The 18,672-nt window shown below is 33.8% G+C and overlaps 2 protein-coding genes and 1 pseudogene across 2 annotated transcripts; 2 read left to right on the top strand and 1 right to left on the bottom strand.

The window, feature by feature from the left end:
• Positions 1–3,273: 3,273 nt before the first annotated feature.
• Positions 3,274–4,705, top strand: LOC108477505 (probable transcription factor At5g61620). The gene is made up of 4 exons (XM_017780051.2): positions 3,274–3,658; positions 3,861–4,090; positions 4,186–4,344; positions 4,418–4,705. Exons 1-4 carry the CDS (start codon positions 3,373–3,375, stop codon positions 4,703–4,705), a joined length of 963 nt encoding a protein of 320 aa, XP_017635540.2. The 5' UTR covers positions 3,274–3,372.
• A 255-nt stretch (positions 4,706–4,960) lies between these two features.
• LOC108478824 (GTP-binding protein YPTM2-like) lies at positions 4,961–6,432 on the bottom strand (annotated as a pseudogene).
• A 1,714-nt stretch (positions 6,433–8,146) lies between these two features.
• LOC108476882 (peptide methionine sulfoxide reductase A1-like) lies at positions 8,147–9,988 on the top strand. Its single transcript, XM_017779241.2, has 2 exons — positions 8,147–8,808; positions 9,488–9,988. The coding sequence occupies exons 1-2, from the start codon at positions 8,290–8,292 to the stop codon at positions 9,737–9,739; spliced, it is 771 nt and encodes a 256-aa protein (XP_017634730.1). The 5' UTR covers positions 8,147–8,289; the 3' UTR covers positions 9,740–9,988.
• Positions 9,989–18,672: the final 8,684 nt, after the last annotated feature.

Genomic DNA, 18,672 nt, shown 5'->3' with positions numbered 1-18,672 from the left:
AGGGGTGCCATAGAAACCTGTACATCTCCACTTATTCCCATCTTCAAAGTCTTCAATAATCACACCAATGTGCCTTTTAGAGAAATTTCAAAGCTTAATAATAACATCACGCCGCCATGCCAAACACAACCCTCCTCTAAAACTATTAGAGTCAACATCAATGCCATTAACAAAACCACAACTTTGTCGAACTCTTTTCATCTGAATCTTACTAATCTTTATCTTCATAAAAAAGACCATCTGGGGATTATATATCTTCAGCGAATACTGAAGTCGTCACATTGTTCGTGGAGTCCCCAAACCACGGACATTCCAACTTAAGATTTTCATTGCACCCGGTCGATTTGCCTTTTGGCAGCCGCCGATGATAGAAGATTACTTTCCAACATTCTCATATTCTTTACCTCCAAAATATTGATCTCTTCCCTAGCTATCGACTCCTCAATCACCCCTAGGTCTCTTTTTCCCCTCTTCTCCTATTAACACACCTTCTTCCAAATTTTGATCCATTGCAGATTGAACCTGTCTTGTCGATGAGTTTCCTCCCCATTGTAAGGAAGAAGTTGAATTCCCTTCCAAATTGATTCTTAATACAGGGTCAATACCATTTTCGTATCCCAATTTATCTCCCATATCTCACAACCTACTTTTTGGAGCTCGACTGTCATCAAAATTTCCACCCTTTTCTCCCTCCCTACCCTCATGTAACTAGACACTGCTCAAAGCTAAAGCTCTTCTAGATTACGCTCGCAATGACAGATCCCAACCCATTACAGTAATCTACACCCAACGCCATTTTTTCCTCACAAAATAAGTCACTGTGACCCAATCGACCACAATAGAAACAGAAAAGTGTTAGTCTTTCATATTTAAACCTGACATATGAGCAATTTCCGAAAAACATAACATGTTTCTTCCTCTTTGAATGGTGGCGTATATCAAGTTAAACTTTTTTTCACAGAAAATTTCAATTTCCTTTCCCCATATCTATACCATCATACTCCAAGCACTTACCTATGAAATTGCCTAATTGCTTTGCCAAAATCTCGGAGAAAAAACCTGTGGGAACATAATGAATCTGTACCTAAAAAGATGTCAAGAGTAAAAGGACTTTTAAGGGGACTTCCTCCCATTGCAGCGTGTTTAGTAACAACAAGTGATTGTTAAAAGTCCATGGTGATCCCTTAAAAAGTCTCTCCATATCCATGAGATGAAGAAATTAAAACAAAAACATTTTTTCCCCCAGATCCCAGATTTGGACGCCTCTAACAGGATGCCACAAATTTGCCATAGTGCTTCTCATTGCTGGGAAGTGAATAACGCTAGCTTTTAGGAAACACCCCACCAGTCAAAAAAACCCTACATCCTTTTTCGTGTTCGACTCAATCTGTACTTGTAAAACCACTTCTTATTCATTAAGCGTTAATCCAACAAATTTAGTTTCTATGAATGCTAATAAGGAATTTCAAATGTAAGAATCAATTCTCAAAGGGAATAGAGAAAATCTTGCTAAGCAACCACCGCCAAAATAAACACCAAACTAAAGAACACAAAAGAAAAAAAACCTAAAATCATGCTAGAGAGGGTAAACAGTAGCATGCTAGGGTAGCGGACCTTTTTTTTGAACTAGCCCAAAATCTTATACCATAAATAATAACTTAACTCCTCTTAATCAAAGAATATTTCCTACTAAACTCCAATACAAATAACTTGTTTGGATTCTTTGCTGTTAAGAATTATTAAGTTTTTTTTTTATAAAATTCGAAATGTACTATTTGCCAGCTTTAAGATATATATTCCATTAATAATGGAGTTTAACGTGTATTTAAAAGTGATGCTTTATTGGATAAAAAAAAAAGAGGATATTGAGGAAAATCTAAGTTAAAAATATTAAGTGAATATCTAACATGAAGTATAAATTTCTGAAATCTAATAGAAGGGGTGCAAATACATAGTGGTGGATTTCAACGATAAAAAAACTGACGTGATGATGATGCTTGGTCATCGAAAATTGAAAATGTTACTATGGAGTTGTTAATAAAGATTGAAGATATGCTCGATATTAAGTATGACATTCCAATTCGGGCAAATACATCAATTATCTCGGTGTCTATATATGATATTCCATGTGTGATGGTGCCTAAACCAATTTCTGCCTTTTGTATTCTTCCTATTTTATTGGTCCCGCCATGATTTCATAGCTTAATCATGAATAATTCTAGTATGTATTTACTAAAAAATTATCACGTATGTATGTATATAAAAATCATATATTATATTATAATTATACGTTTAAAAATAATATACAATAAATAAAAATACATGATTTGAAATTAATAAATTCAACGTAAATGTAGAAAGTGAAAGATGCAATATGTATAGGTTTAATGTAATAATATTAAAAAAAAATCAAATGACACATTGGGTGTAGTGGAAAAATTGAGTTGATTGATGTTGATGGTATAGATATAAACCTCACAATTTGTAACTTTTAAATGGTTATATATAAAATGTAAAAGATAAAAATATTGTTAAAAATGTAATTTGTTTGAAAATTGTGACAGCATGTGTTAAATTATAATACAGATGATTAGAAACAAAAAATGGAGTAAAGCGGAGACGTTATTAACAACATGAATTATATTCCTATCGCACTTGTATTATTTTTATTGTTATTATATTTAAATCACTATAACTATGCTTTTAGCGTTGAGTAATGTTCAAAATTATGAGATTTTATATTTCATAATTTGCACGTATTTTAATTGCATCATATCTTAATAATTTTGTTATACAGTGATACAATTGTTGTTAAAAATCTCAATTAATTTATTTAGAAATTCAAGTTTTTAATTCGAGCATAAAAAGAGTCGAAATTGTGAAATGAAATAAGAAAATTTTGATATAATATCAAAATTTTATCTTATGTTGGATAAATATAGTCTGAAAATATAATTATCTAAACATATTGGTATCAAAATTGTTATTCAACTTGCAACACTCTTTGGATAAAATATTAAAAAAAAAAAAGAAATATGAAAGTTCAATTATCTGTAAAACCTTCTCAATTAGAGGATTATCTGCTCTTAAATAATAATAAACAGCTAAATTGGATAAATGTTTAAATATATTTAGCTTATATTTATTAGTCGATAAGAGAAAACAATCATGAATAATTTAATATTGATCGTAATACTTGCAGACCAAGGTTTCCCAGCATTAATTAATCAAAATCTTTATATATAATGTTCTCAAATGAAATTACATAACATCTGCGTATCAAATCTTTCCATACTCCACACTTTGACAAGAAAATCGGCTATAAATCCTTGCTTTCTTTTTTCACTTTTTGAATCAACCAGAAATTCAGAGATGATGGCCAAGGGAACAGGGAGAAAGTGTTCTCATTGCGGACATAATGGCCATAATTCCAGAACTTGTAGTAATGGGAAGCGGGGTTATGTAAAGCTTTTTGGGGTGAATATAGCTGCCATGGCTCAAACTCAAGAATGTTTGATGCAGAGAAGTTTTAGTATGGGAAATCTGCCCTTCCATGCTGAAAACCATAACAATGGTGGCGGTGTGGATGATGGGTATTTTTCTGAAGGACACATTCATTCTGAGAACCACAATGCAGCAGCCCATGACATCAAAAGAGGTACTCAATGAGTTTTGTATTTGGAATGGGAATCATCACTTGCTTTTTCTATCACTTCTTTTTCTATCTTCTTTCATATATTTGGAACATAAATAAACATGTATTTGATTATAACAAAATTTTCAATTTATTCCTTTTTTCTGGTATATAACTTGTAAACTGTACTGTAAAACACTGGGAATGTTTTGTTTTTCTGGAACAGCGAAGCCATGGACGGAAGAGGAGCATAGAATGTTCTTGGAAGGGTTGAGAAAACTGGGGAAAGGTGATTGGAGAGGAATTTCAAAGAATTATGTAATAAGTAGGACCCCAGTTCAAGTTGCAAGCCATGCACAAAAGTATTTTCTCAGGCTGCAAGATGCAGGGAATAATAGGAAGAAACGCCGACCAAGCTTATTTGACATGTCTTTTCAAGAATCCAAATCAGAATCGGTATTACCTCTTAATCCCATTCTTACAACATGTTTGTATGTACAGTTTAATTTGTTCATGTTGATGACTAGAGTTACATGGTTTAAATTTCACAGAATGAATGTCCTTGGGGTTCCCCCTCAAAAGAACCCAGTACTAGAGATTCATCTCAGATTGTGAACCGACTCCCACATCTTTGCTCCGATGATCGTTCACTTATGTCGATGATTGCATTGCCTAGTTCCCCAACTTATAATCAAACGATTCAACACATGGTAAGTACCTATCTGCAATTTCCCTCTCAGATTACCCTACATAGATAACTTCATGAATTAATGTTTTTAACAGGCAGAAGTAACTCCGAATATGATGCAGTCTCTGCCATTCCTGAATGCAAAGAATTATACCGGATATTGCCATGATTACTTCAGTAAAGCCATTGCAAATGTAGATGTCTGTGTACCGTCTGATCACCCTTCTCCCAGGTCGGTTCAGGACAACATGTTTACAGCAGACCCTGGTGCTTCTTCATCAACAGATGATCTTTTAGAGCTCAAGGTTGCTGCCCCTCAATCATCAAAGAGCACAACTCTACCATTCATTAGAGTGATTCGAAATACACACAATTTTCATTAATTTCAGTGTCCAGTGTCCAGTGTCCAGTTTTGAACAGTTTTTCAGACACACAGAGGAATATATACGATTTGAAAAAAAGTGCTTTTATGGCTATCCATCAAAAGTGGGGGAATATGGCCAAAAAAAATGATAAAATTAACATTGCTGAATAGCAAACTAGAGAGTAAAAAATAAAAAATAAAAAAATAAAAGGCGAAAGAAGTATTATAATTCTACGTGGTAGCATATTTTTCATCTGTTGAGAGCAGAATTTAACTAAGAAGAGCAGCATCCGCCACTCTTCTGGTTAACTGGTTTTCCTTTTATCTGCACCATCGACGGCCTTGCCATACTGGACGCTGGCTGGCTTGCCATCCTGCACATGATGGCATGAGATGAAAGTAGTTCAAATGTTAATGAAAGCAGCTCGGTTGATTGTTAAAGACAGTACCTGTTCTTAATATCAGCCTACCATTGCCATAAAAGCCTGCTGGACATTAGTAGCATTTTTCGCGCTAGTCTCCATAAACGGAATGCCAAGTTCATGTGTAAACGCCTATGAAACAGAAAATCATTAATGCGATGGTTGTTTTAGTTTTTCTATAGTTTGATGAAAATAAGCAGCAGATGGATGTTGAACCCCTGTTTGTTTTCACCTGGGCTGCTTCGGGTGAAACGACCTTTTTTGCAGTAAGGTCAGACTTGTTTCCAACGAGTAGCTTGTTCACATCCTCACTACCATAACGACTGATTTCATTCAACCATTGATTAACAATATTGTTGAAACTCTCTTGGTCAGTTACATCATAAACTATCTGCCACATATGAAAGATTACTGTTACAAACGTACCCAAAACTTCTTCATAAATGATCTGGAACCTAGAGATGTGGAGAGAGAAGTTACTATAATGCCATGCGCCCCACGATAATAGCTGCTAGTGATTGTCCGGAACCGTTCTGCCCTGCAGTATCCCACTGCATGTTTCGTGGGGGAAAAACGAAGCACACATATATGTGCTTTAGTAGCTATAATTTAAAGAACAAAGCCATAATTGCACATTTGCATTATGTTTAAGGGCCTACAGGTATGCAACCAATATTTTACAGACTTTGGCCCCAAAAATGGTAAGATTATAGTTTTATCCTTCAAAAATTGTAAATTTATATATTAATACAATAGTAAAAGTGCATTTTAACTCCCCAGATTTTACAATTTAATTCGGGTTACAGACACAACTTTTAAAAGTAACATATAAACAACTATATGCTATCTACGAGCAAGTTTAATCAAACAAATAAGGGAAAAGATTGTTACAATTTGAAGTTTTATAATCTTCCCATCGTGCTCCACAGTGCATATTTTCTGTATACATATTTGAGTTCCGTAAAAATTAAAATTAAGAACACTAGAGTAGGAGTAAAGATAGATGAGAGATGCTCACAAAGTCGACGCCAATTGTGCTTATGTAACTGTCCAGATGCGAATCATCCTGCATTTGAGTTATGAAATTAATACATCATTTCAGTATGGAGCATTGAAAAAGACTCATTTATTTTGTGACCTTGAATTGCAACACTGGATTCTTACAGCAAATCTGAGGAGAAGACATGATTTACCAACTCCAGAGTATCCGATCAGCAAGAGTTAGAACAAGTAGTCACTGCACACATAAATTATTAAAATTTTCAAAAATCCATAAATATGAAAACAAATAAGTGATGAGGGGAGCTTACTATTCAGGATTCATGCCTGTTGTTTGGGTGGGGCCAGTCCGAGGGATGGGGACACAGAGAAGGAAGTGAAGAGCCGGGTAATATTGTTTTAACTACATTACCGAAAAGTTTGCATCTTTATGAGCATGCCAATCAATGGTATCCGCACTGAATATTTTCCCAAGTCAAACTTTGATCCCTAATTATTGTTTTTTTTCACCGTTTATAAAAAGTTATTTTTATTTTAATTTTTAAAAATAAATAAACGAACTAATGTCAATAAATTTGATACTATGATTCTTTTTAAAGCTTGTGCTAAGCTCTCTCTATGCCTTGGGGAGAAAAGCAAATCTTGTGAGCTGGGAAATTTCCCCTTTTTATACATAAATAAATTAAAAAAATTTAAATAGCCAAATAGGTTGTGAATTGGATTATTTATTAAAATGGTACTTTTTATTAATTGCATCTATCTAACAGGTGTTACTCTTTTTTATTATATTAAAATATATATATTTTAAATAAAATATTATTTCTTATTTTTATAAAAAATATTTAATTTTTTGTACAAGTTAAAATACAGTCAATGGGTCAAAATACGAGCTCGAAAATAAGTCGCGCCTCGCACCTAACAGGTAGGCGTGAATGCCTTGTCCCCCGCACAGTGCACACTCCCTTCGAAGTTAAGTCTGGATTTGTAATTGGATTGAAACATAATTAGTCCAGGTTAAGTATGTATGAACAAAAATAGTCATACTTCATCCCGATTAAGTATGTGAAAGGTATTTATGTTGGTACATTGATTTGGTTATTAAGTCTATCATTTTGGCATGTTTTAGAAGTGTTTAATCGTATTTTGAAGACTTAATAACCAAAATCAATGTACCAACATAAATACCTTTCACATACTTACTGCGGATGAAGTATGACTATTTGTGTTCATACATACTTAACCCGGACTAATTATGTTTCAATCTAATTACAAACCCGGACTTAACTTCGGAGGAGGATGTGCACTGTGCAGGGGGACAGGGCATTCAAGCCTGTTTTGACCTTTGACCGTATTTTGGCTTGTATAAAAAATTAAATATTTTTAATAAAAATAAAAAATAATATTTTAATATAAGAAAATGAGTCGCACTTGTCAGATAGACAGGACTAAAAAACATATTATTTTGATAAATAATCAAGCAAACAACTTATTTGGGTATTTTTTTTTTCAATTTATTTATGTAAAAAACCCAAAATTTCCTATTAGATGTGAAATTATTTATAAGTTATAAAATTATTAAACATTTCTAATTTATCTATTACATTATTTTATATTTATTAAATATGTCATATTATCTTAAAAATATCCAATCTATTTACACCCATTTTCTGAAAGAATAATTGTTATGATTTTCACTATTATCAACTTGTTATCTGATTACTCGATTGGGTCTTAACCTGTCGATCCTTGTGGTTTGCATCCTTTTATGAGATTACATGATGTAAGTCGTACCACCATGCACGATTTAAGTTTACATCATCATGTAAATAAACTTACAACTAAAAGATACATGTTAACCCTAAAATAAAATATGTGTTAACATCAAAAAATTACACAATTTAATCATTTTAAAAAAACTACACACTCTAAATACCGATAATAATGAATTTTGTTACTGAAAAGACCAACAACTAAAACAGTATCTTGACAAAACAGGGGTAACAAAAACCACATAATTAGCCACAATATAATAATAAAAATCTCAATAAAATATTTTGTTTTCCAGAAAATAAAAAATAGGAAAAAATCCGAACAAAAATTGGGAAAATATTATCACCATTGTTGTTTCTCCAAGGTCCAATACCCAAAGGTTCCTGACCCAATTTCTACACACCTACAAACAATGCTTCGAAGCCTTACGCTTGTTGCCACCACCTCTACTTCCACCATCTCCAAACCTTTATTATTTTCTCCCTCCCGCAAACTCACCCTTTTTTCCTCTCCTTTTTTTCTCCCTTTCCCTCAAACCAAACGATCCCTTTCACTGCACCGGTCCCCCATGAACATCCTCAAAAGCTTCGGTTTCGGAGCCAACAACAAGCCAACTCCACCAATGCAAAACTCTGCTGTCGCTCAAGGTCCGGACGATGACGTCCCTGCTCCTGCTCAGCAGTTTGCTCAGTTTGGTGCGGGGTGTTTTTGGGGCGTTGAATTGGCGTTTCAGAGAGTTCCAGGTGTCACCAAGACGGAGGTCGGGTATACCCAAGGGTTCAGGGATAATCCGAGTTACGAAGACGTCTGTTCTGGGACTACGAACCATAATGAAGTTGTGAGGGTTCAGTATGACCCTAAAGAGTGCAGCTTTGACACTTTGCTTGATGTCTTTTGGGCTGGCCTTGATCCTACCACCCTCAATCGCCAGGTGGGTTTCTTTTTAATGATGTGAGAAATTTTGGGTTTTTAGAGATTGAACTTCTATATACTTTCAGCTTGTGAGTTTTGTCAATTTCCCCTTATTGAGCTTGACTCTTGCAATTTTGAATTATCTTATTATATTGATACTTTTTTATTTTTTTTGGGGGGGGGGGGGATTCTGTCATCTATTGTTAATTGGTATATTTTGAGGGTGTTATTGGTTAATTTGACTGAATTCATTCATAGATGATAGTAGATGTGTTTTCCTTTCGTTACATAAAGCTTAAAGCTGATGTTCTTGTTGCATCTTCTCCAAAATTTGCATATAAAACTTGTGAACCTTTGGAAATGTCAACAGTTAGGACGTTTGTTTAGATGAAGTTTGAATGTTAGGTAACTGGATATCTCACCCTGCAAAAAGTTCTTCCTTTTTCCACAAAATCAAGCCATTTATGTAGTTGAAAGTTGTGAATTTTAGATTCTGCTTTCTAAGTGAGTTATGTTCATTATCTCTGACTTACAAATGACTATGAAATAGCAGATGTTATAGTTTATCGTCATAAAATCATGTTATTTTTCTCAGAGTAATGGATCTTATGCAGGGTAATCTTTTATTCATGTTGGTATAACTGTCTGCGGTGCGCACCATAGGCCTTCTGTTCTAATAAGTTCGAATCCATTGACAGGGGAATGATGTTGGGACACAATACAGATCCGGTATATACTATTACACACCAGAGCAGGAGAACGCAGCGCGGGAGTCCATGGAAAAACAACAGAAACTGTTGAACCGAAAGATTGTTACAGAGCTTCTACCCGCCAAGAAGTTCTATAGAGCAGAGAAATATCACCAGCAGTACCTTGCGAAAGGAGGTCGATTTGGTTTCAAACAATCTGCAGAGAAAGGTTGCAACGATCCAATCCGATGCTACGGCTAAGTTGCCACTATTGCATATGCATTTCAAGTTTGTGATTGTTTATAGCTATATGCTTTTGCCTGTCAGTGGCATATAATAATACATTGAAAAACCCTTCTGTTGATGCAATGAATGCTTGCTTATTTATGTAGTTACTGAACATATGGATTTGTAATTCTTTACCGGAATCTATGTTTGTCGTATATGTTAAGTGATAGGAATTCATGTTTAAACTTTCAAATGTGTGGATTAAGCATTAATTTTGAAACACACCTTTGTGATGAAGACTCCATAATATATTATTGCAGCTCGTTTCATTGATAGTGTGGCTCTATGTTACCGGAGTTTTTATTTTTCTTTGGAGGGGGGGTTAAACATCTCGCTTTCATCAAATGAGAGAGAAAGGTATAAACATAAAAGGGTACAATCTCAAATTTAGTTTTCAATGTTTACAATTTTTTTGTCAATAACTTCTTCGAAAACAGTCCAATTTATTGTCATTCTTTCAATTTTTTTTGTTTTTTTAATAAGAATATTGATTAAAACATTAAATTTAAAACATGGTTGCATGCCAATTTACATGTGCTTAATGTTAATTTTATAAAATTTTAATTTTAGATTATTTGTTGATGTATCATATAACAAATAATATTATGTCAACATGAACTATATATGAATTGTCATGTGGGTTGTCAAGACAATATTAGTCATTATTTTGTTAAAACATAATTTAATTTTTTGAAAAATCAAAGTCAATTTTAATTAAAAAGAAGATAAAGAACCAAATTAATAAAAAATAAAACTAAATTTTACATTGGGAATTATCCCAATAGAAAGTCCGAAATGGCAAAAACCCATTCTCAAAAAACCTTAGCGCCCGAAGAAAAGAAAAGAAAAACCCTAGCACCATAGTACACAACATATCAGAGCCACTATCGCCAGTGGAGATTGTCATTGCCAAAGGAGGTCAAACAGTCAAAGAATAAGGCAAGAGTACCAATCTCTGGCATGTAACGCCTCGGAGGCCATGCAGCAACAACCCGAAAAAAGCACCTTCAACCACCTTGTATTGGGGGAGAGTCGATGACGGGAGGGGAGAAATTGCGGCCTTTACTTCACTTTAGCCACTAGATTAGATTTGGTGCGACGGTTTCGATCTCCTTGTGTTGCGAACCCAAAGAGGCCATGGAGGAAGTGGTGCTACCTAAAAGCACTGGGGGATGCTGATGGAAAACAAATGGTCCAAACCTAACATAGTTGCAAAATCAATCCAAGAAAAGCCTCTACTAAAATGATGACTGATTGACGAGAGAATCGAAAGAGAAGCTAGAAAAATATCGCACAATTTTTCAGTATCTGCAAACTTCGCCCATGTACATATAAAGAAGGAATTGCTTTCTAAGAAAATATCACTATAAATAGGTTTAGTAGCATAGCAAACATATAAAGAAGGAATTGCTTTCTAAGAAAATATCACTATAAATAGGTTTAGTAGCATAGCAAACAACCAAAATCTTTCAAGTGATATAAAGATGAAGGCTTTTTTATAAAATAATTCATAAGTAAATTTTCAACTTACTACAACAGTAGGCAGTCTATTGATAATATAGCAAGTTGTAAGAATGCACCCACCCAAAAACTTAATAGGCATATTAGAATGAAATTTTATGGCTCTTGCAACATCCAACAAATGTTTTATTTTTGCTACCTCATTTTGCTATGGGGTATAAACACAACTGCTTTGATGAATTATACCAAGAGATTCAAAGTAAGAATTACCTTCATTATGGAAAAATTCATGAACATTATCACTTCTATTGATCTTGATATTAACAAAAAACTGATTTTGAACCATTATAATCGATTGTTTTAAACATACCGTTTCATTAATTTTAAGTCTTAGCAAATAAACGTTATTCTTGAGCAGTCACCAACAATGGTTAAAAAGTACCTATGACCACTATAAGTAGATATTTTGAAAATAAAATAAAATGAAATAAAATAAAATAAAGAGCACACAAATTTTTACGTGAAAACCCTTTCGGGAAAAAAAAACCACGGGTACAGGAGAAGAAAATTCACTATGTCAAATTCGAATTATTACAAGAGGAATAGACTATGTCTATTTATAGGCTTGTAAAGTCATATTCTAGTAAGACTGAAACACCTTATTCTAATCAATATAAAATAGATGGAGTTTAATAAGGTTTAAAAAATCTTATTCTGAAATAAGATAAAAAAAAGTGTAGTTCTATATGGATTTTACTTTTATTTTATTTTACCACTGTATTTTATTTAAATAAGGATTTGGGTCATTTAATTCTAACAATCTCCACCTTGACACGAATTCTCAATGAACAAGTTCTTCATCGCGAACTCTCAACAAACAAGTTCTCCACCTTTTCCATAAAACCCCTTAAGGGTTTAACTTCAACAATGGACACCAACCAAGTCTAAGCATGCTCAAACTTGGTTATAAGAAGTGACTTAGTCATCATATCTGCAGGATTTTCATGAGTACTAATTTTGCTCACAACAATATCACCATGAGAAATAATATCACGAATAAAATGATACCGAACATCAATGTGTTTTGTTCTCTCGTGAAACATTTGATCTTTTATAAGGAAGATTGCACTCTGACTGTCACAAAATATAGTACTGATTTGAAGGTCTTCATTGAATTCACTAAAGAGTCCCTTCAACTAGATAGCTTCTTTACAAGCCTCAGTAATTGCCATGTACTCAGCTTCAGTGGTAGACAAAACGACTGTAGTTTGCAAAGTGGCTTTCTGACTAATTGCACAACCTCTGATTGTAAAGACATAACCTGTGAGAGATCTTCTTCTGTCAAGGTCTCCAGCAAAATCAGCGTCAACATACCCAATGACTTTATCTCTAGTTCTTCCAAACTGTAAGCAAACATCAGTAGTACCTCGTAAGTATCTTAAAATCTACTAAACTACTTTCCAGTGTTCTTTACCTGGATTTGCCATGTATCTGCTAACTACACTGACTGCATATGATAAGTCTGGACGTGAACAAACCATAGCATACATGAGAGATCCCACTGCACTAGAGTATGGAATATGTGACATGTACTCAATCTCATTATCTGATTGTGGAGACAAAGCCGATGAAAGTCTAAAATGGGCTGCTAAAGGAGTACTAACAGGCTTAGCACTTTGCATATTGAACCTGCAAAGAACTTTCTTAATGTACCCCTTCTGACTTGGTACAATTTACTTACTTTTCTATCTCTGATAATCTCCATACCAAGTATCTTCTTTGCTAGTCCTAAATCTTTCATCTTAAATTCTTTACTTAGTTGAGTTTTGACCTTTCTTATCTCTCTTTTATCTTTTACTGCTATCAACATGTCATCAACATAAAGAAGTAGATACACAAAAGAACCATCACTGTTTTTCTTAAAGTAAACACAACTGTCAAAACTATTTCTTTTGAAATCATGAGTAGTCATAAATAAATCAAACCTCTTGTACCACTGCCTTGGTGACCGTTTCAAACCGTAAAGGGACTTTTTCAGAAAGCAAACATAGTCCTCTTTTTTTAGACTGTAAGACCCTCTGGTTGTTGCATGTAAATATCCTCATCAAGTTTTCTATGCAAAAATATAGCTTTTACATCTAACTGCTCAAGCTTCAAATCATGCATGGCCACAATACCAAGTAAAGCTCGAATCGAACTATGCTTAACAACTGGGGAGAACACATCTGTGAAGTCCACTATTTGAATTTGACTGTAACCCTTTGCAACAGACCTTACTTTATATCTGGATTCTTAAACTCCTGGAGTCCCTTCTTTCTTTTTAAACACCCATTTACAACGAACAACCTTTTTACCTTTAGGAAGTTTCACAAGATCCCATGTTCTGTTTTTATGGAGTGATTCCATCTCCTCTTGCATAGCAAACATCCACTTTTCTGAGTCTTCAAAGCTAACTGCCTCAGAATAATTAGATGGCTCTATATCTTCAGCCATATTTAAAGCATAAGCAACTAGATCAGCCTCAGCATACTTCTTTGGAGGTTTAATTTCTCTTCTGGTTCTATTTTTGGCGATAGAGTATTGCGGTGAAGAAGCAACTCTATTCTCAATTTTTGTATTGGCTTAAGGAGTCGACTCTGTATTAATCTGATGCTCCACCTGCTTTTGATTTTCTTTATTGGAAGAGTCTTTAAGAGATAAGTTAGGCAGTATAGCAGTTTCATAAAAAACAACATCTTTACTAATTACAATTTTTCTATTTTCAGGACACCATAGTTTATACCCTTTTACATCAGCTTTATAACCAAGAAAAACACATTTAATGGATCTCGGTTCCAATTTTCTGTTATCAATATGAGCATATGTAGGACACCCCAAAATTTTTAAATCAGAATAATTTGCAGGATTACCAGGCCATACCTCTTGCGGAGTCTTTTTCTCAATGGCAACGGATGGGGATCGGTTGATCAAAAAACATGCAGTAGAGGCTGTTTCGGCTCAAAACGACTTTTGTAAATTGGAATTTGACAACATACATCGAACTTTCTCCATGATCGTTCTGTTCATTCGTTCTGCAACGCTATTTTACTGCGGAGTATGGCAAACTATCAAGTGTCTCACGATCCTTTCTGACTTGTACAATTTATTAAACTCATCAGAACAGAACTTTAAACCATTGTCTCTGCGGAGGAATTTTATTTGTTTTTCTGTCTATTTTTCAATCATAATTTTTCGAGACTTAAATGCGGAAAACACATTGCTTTTCTGTTTCAAGAAGAATGCCCAAACTTTTCTGAAAAAATCATCAATAAAGGTTAGCATATAATTACCTCCACCTCTCGAAAGCACTCTGGATGGCCCCCACAGATCAGAATGAATATACTCCAACGTTCTCTTTGTGTTATGGATTCCTCTGGTGAATCGAACTCTCTTTTGCTTTCCAAAAACACAGTGCTCATAAAAATTCAGTTTGTAAATTACTTACCCATCAAGAAGTCCTATTTTGCTTAATTCTGCCATACCATTCTCATTTATATGCCCTAACCGCATATGACAAAGTTTAGTAATATCATCATCTAACAAGGAAGAAGAAGCGACAGCTGCATCACCAGTAATAGTAGAACCTTACAAAACATATAACTTGGCAGTCTTTCTCTGCCCTTTCATCACAACAAGGAATCTTTGGAAATATTTAAAACCCTACTTTTAGCTGTGTATCTATACCCTTTTGAATCAAGAGTACTCAACGAAATTAAATTTCTTTTCAATTCTGGAACATGTCGTATGTCACTAAGTTTTCTGACAACTCCATCAAACATCTTAACTTTAATTGTTCCAACACCTGTGATTTTACACGAAGCATTATTTCCCATCAAAACAACACTTTCAGACACTGTTTCGTAAGTTGTAAACTAATCCCGATTAGGACTCATGTGGAAGGTGCAACCTGAATCAAGTATCCACACCTCGCTCACTTTAGAATTGTTGACTAAAGAGGTTAGAAGTTCACCATCGTTGTAGTCTTCTACAACATCAGCTTCACCAAACTTTTCTGGTTATTTTCCCTTTTGATTCGCAGCCTCCATTTTAATCTTGTTCTGTAGCTTATAGCACTCAGATTTAATGTGCCCTTTCTTCTTGCAGAAGTTACAAGTTTTACCTCTATTTGAAGACTTTGATCTACCCTTAGATTTACCGTGAGGATTTCGTTCATGTGTCTTTTCACGATCATCTTCAGCATTTCAATTTTGTCTCCCATAAACAAAGAGACCCTCTCCCTGATAGTCGAGTTTAACCACAAGATGCTTCATCTTATCATACGAAGTCAAAAAATCATAAACCTCATCAATTGTGAGAGACTCGTGGATATATAAAATCATGTCTCTAAAGGTTGAATAAGACGGGGGCAACGAACAAAGTAAAATCAACCCTAGATCTTTCTTATCATACTGGACCTCCATAGCCTCCAAGTTTGAGAGAATTTCTTTAAGCACTGTTAAATGTTCGTGTACATACGCACCTTCCTCCAAACGATGAGCATAAAGACACTGCTTAATATGCAATTTGCTTGTTGGAGTTTTCAACATACATATTTGTTCTAACCTCTTCCAGAATGTAGCAGTGGTCTTCTCTTTCATCACATCTTACAAAATTTTGTTGGACAAATATAGATGTAATTGTGTTAATGCCTTTCGAACCTTACGCTTCTTCTCTTTATCTATTAATGTCGAAGGCATCTTATCTATCCCTAGCAGGGCATCCTCCATATCCATCTGGACAAGAACTGCTTGCATCTTAATCTGCCACAACGCAGATCTGGTGTTGCGATCCAGCAGCGAAATTTCATACTTCAAAGATGCCATTACTGTGATTGAGATGAACAACCCGAAAGCTCTAATACCAATTTGTGAAAATAAAATAAAACAAAATAAAGAACACACAATTTTTTACGTGGAAACCCTTTCTGGAAAAAAAACCACTGACAGAGGAGAAGAAAATTCACTATGTCAAATTCGAATTATTACAAGAGGAATAGATTATGTCTATTTATAGGCTTGTAAGCCAGATTCTAATAAGACTGAAACACCTTATTCTAATCAATATAAAATAAATGGAGTTTAATAAGGTTTAAAAAACCTTATTCTAAAATAAAATAAAAGAAGTGTAGTTCTATATGGATTTTACTTTTATTTTATTTTATCACTGTATTTTATTTAAATAAGTATTCGGGTCATTTAATTTTAACAGATATTCTATATGCTCCCCAAAGATAAATATGAATAAGATGAAAAGGAATTTCTGATCAAGCATTGCTAATAGGAAAAGGCAATTTGGGGTGTGTTTGAATAGATGGTGCCTTTATCTGCGGTTAGTGTAAAAATAACGGTGACGATGAGATTAAATACTGTAGTGATACTATAGTGTGAGATAAAAAGTAAACTAAACACATTGCACTGCACCGCCCATCCAAACCCACACTTAGTTTGTTAAGTTGTGTTTATACCCCATAGTTGTAGTGATACTATACTGTATCAAAAAGTAAGCTAAACAATGGTGCCACTTGATTGGACTAACTTGCTATGAGTATGTTTCTTGGATTACTAGGTAATGGTCACAACATTATTCGCAGTGATTATCATGAGTGCCACTTGATTGGACTGACCCGCTATGAGTATGTTTCTTAGATTACTATGTAATAGTCACAACATTATTCGTAGTGATTACTATATATGATCCTCAGACTTGAGATCATCATTATCCTAATATTGTGAGTCGTATATTTTGTTACAGACAAACGTCCACCGTAACTGGTTGTCCTATAAACGCTGATGTTGGATATATCACAATCTATGTAGTGGGATATGGTTGATCAATATATGATTTATCCTTCTTACATAATGGGAGCAATATCTTAGGATATCTTAGGCTACTTGATTGAGTGAGACTAGAAATGCAAGGTCATGCTCGAATAAGTTAGTATGAGATATCATACTTATTTGTTTATCATAATCTACTCAGGATATCAAGAAACATTAGATGGACTATGCAAGTGTGACTATTTCATGACTTGTGTCCATTCTAGATATAAAGGACAAAATGATTTAATACATAAAGGGTTAATCACAGAAAGGTTATGTCGAATCATGACTTATTGTAATTTAGGTAGCCATGATGTATTGCTAGATGCCACTTATTGTTTGTAATATTAGAGTTGTTCTAGCATTACTACTAACGTTACAAGAACCTATAGGGTCATGCTCTATGGTTGAAATGAACGAAATCTAAATATAATTGGTACTATTTTTAGCTCTTACATGAATTAAATTGATTATAGAATTAATTTAATTGAGCGATTAAATATCGAACAAATTATAACACATAATGAGAACATGGTTAAATTAATATATAAAAATTTGATTTGTATAAAATTTAACTAAACATAATTTACTAAAATTATTTTTATAATTATTGTAATTATAATTTATGATCGAATAATATTATAATTATTGTAATTGTAATTTTCAATTAAACATTATTATAGTTATGATAATTATAATTATTATATTCGGTTAATTATTATAATAAATTTTGATTCATATTAAAATATTAACTATTCCCAAATTAGGAAATATAAGATTTTTAAGAAAACCTAATATACTTAAAATAAAAAGAGCGAGGTTTAACATCCGTTATATAGTGAATTCTCTCTGAAAAGTTTAAGAGAGTTCTTGCTGTTCGTTGTCATACCGGGTGAATTATGTAGAGGCTGAAACTTTTCGTAGTGGCTTGAAATCGACATACAATTGTGTAATCAGTTTCACAACAGTTATCTTTGGTTTTTCAGACGATTAAAGGTAATTGTTCATACCCTCATACCCCGATTTATTCCTCGCACATGGATCACTGGATGTATTGTCGGATTTAATTTTTCCTGCTGTGCCATGAGGTGTACCGGTGTTCTTACACACTTAAAGTTGATCCATAAATATCTTTATGATATATACCATCAACAAACCTAGTTTACTTTTAATCAATAGCGTCACACGCATTGACCTATAATTCTTCCAAGGCTTTGATTGATGATCATGAATCAAAGAAACATTCAACGACTACTTAAGTATACTTTCTTTACTATTAAAGTATTGTTAATAACGAAAACTAATAAAGAACTGATCAACAATAAGAAAATATATTGGAGTCTTGAGTGACTCTGATACCAAGTTAAATTAATGATAATGATAAATGATTGATGAGGAAATTGAGAGAGAAACAAGAAAAATATAATATAGTTTTTGAATATCTATAAACTGTTTGTCAGCTAACTTAACTAACGTTATACATTACTAACAAATACTTGGGACAACCTTTCTAGTTGTCTAGCTACTGATGAAGGGAGGCTGAGAAAGAGGAAGTAAGGTCTGAACTTATTTTACTAAAAGAGACGG

Source organism: Gossypium arboreum, chromosome 12 (assembly GCF_025698485.1).
Source record: "Gossypium arboreum isolate Shixiya-1 chromosome 12, ASM2569848v2, whole genome shotgun sequence".
NCBI classification, from domain to species: domain Eukaryota; kingdom Viridiplantae; phylum Streptophyta; class Magnoliopsida; order Malvales; family Malvaceae; genus Gossypium; species Gossypium arboreum.
This window is presented reverse-complemented; position numbering and strand designations above follow the sequence as displayed.

What these genes read in the sequence shown, in the direction of transcription:
- LOC108476882 (XM_017779241.2), top strand. Translation starts at nt 8,290, where the DNA reads ATGCTTCGAAGCCTTACGCTTGTTGCCACCACCTCTACTTCCACCATC. An exon ending in CTACCACCCTCAATCGCCAG is followed by an intron (nt 8,809 to 9,487) that starts GTGGGTTTCTTT and finishes ATCCATTGACAG; the next exon opens with GGGAATGATGTTGGGACACA.
- LOC108477505 (XM_017780051.2), top strand. Translation starts at nt 3,373, where the DNA reads ATGATGGCCAAGGGAACAGGGAGAAAGTGTTCTCATTGCGGACATAAT. An exon ending in AGCCCATGACATCAAAAGAG is followed by an intron (nt 3,659 to 3,860) that starts GTACTCAATGAG and finishes TTTCTGGAACAG; the next exon opens with CGAAGCCATGGACGGAAGAG. An exon ending in AAGAATCCAAATCAGAATCG is followed by an intron (nt 4,091 to 4,185) that starts GTATTACCTCTT and finishes TAAATTTCACAG; the next exon opens with AATGAATGTCCTTGGGGTTC.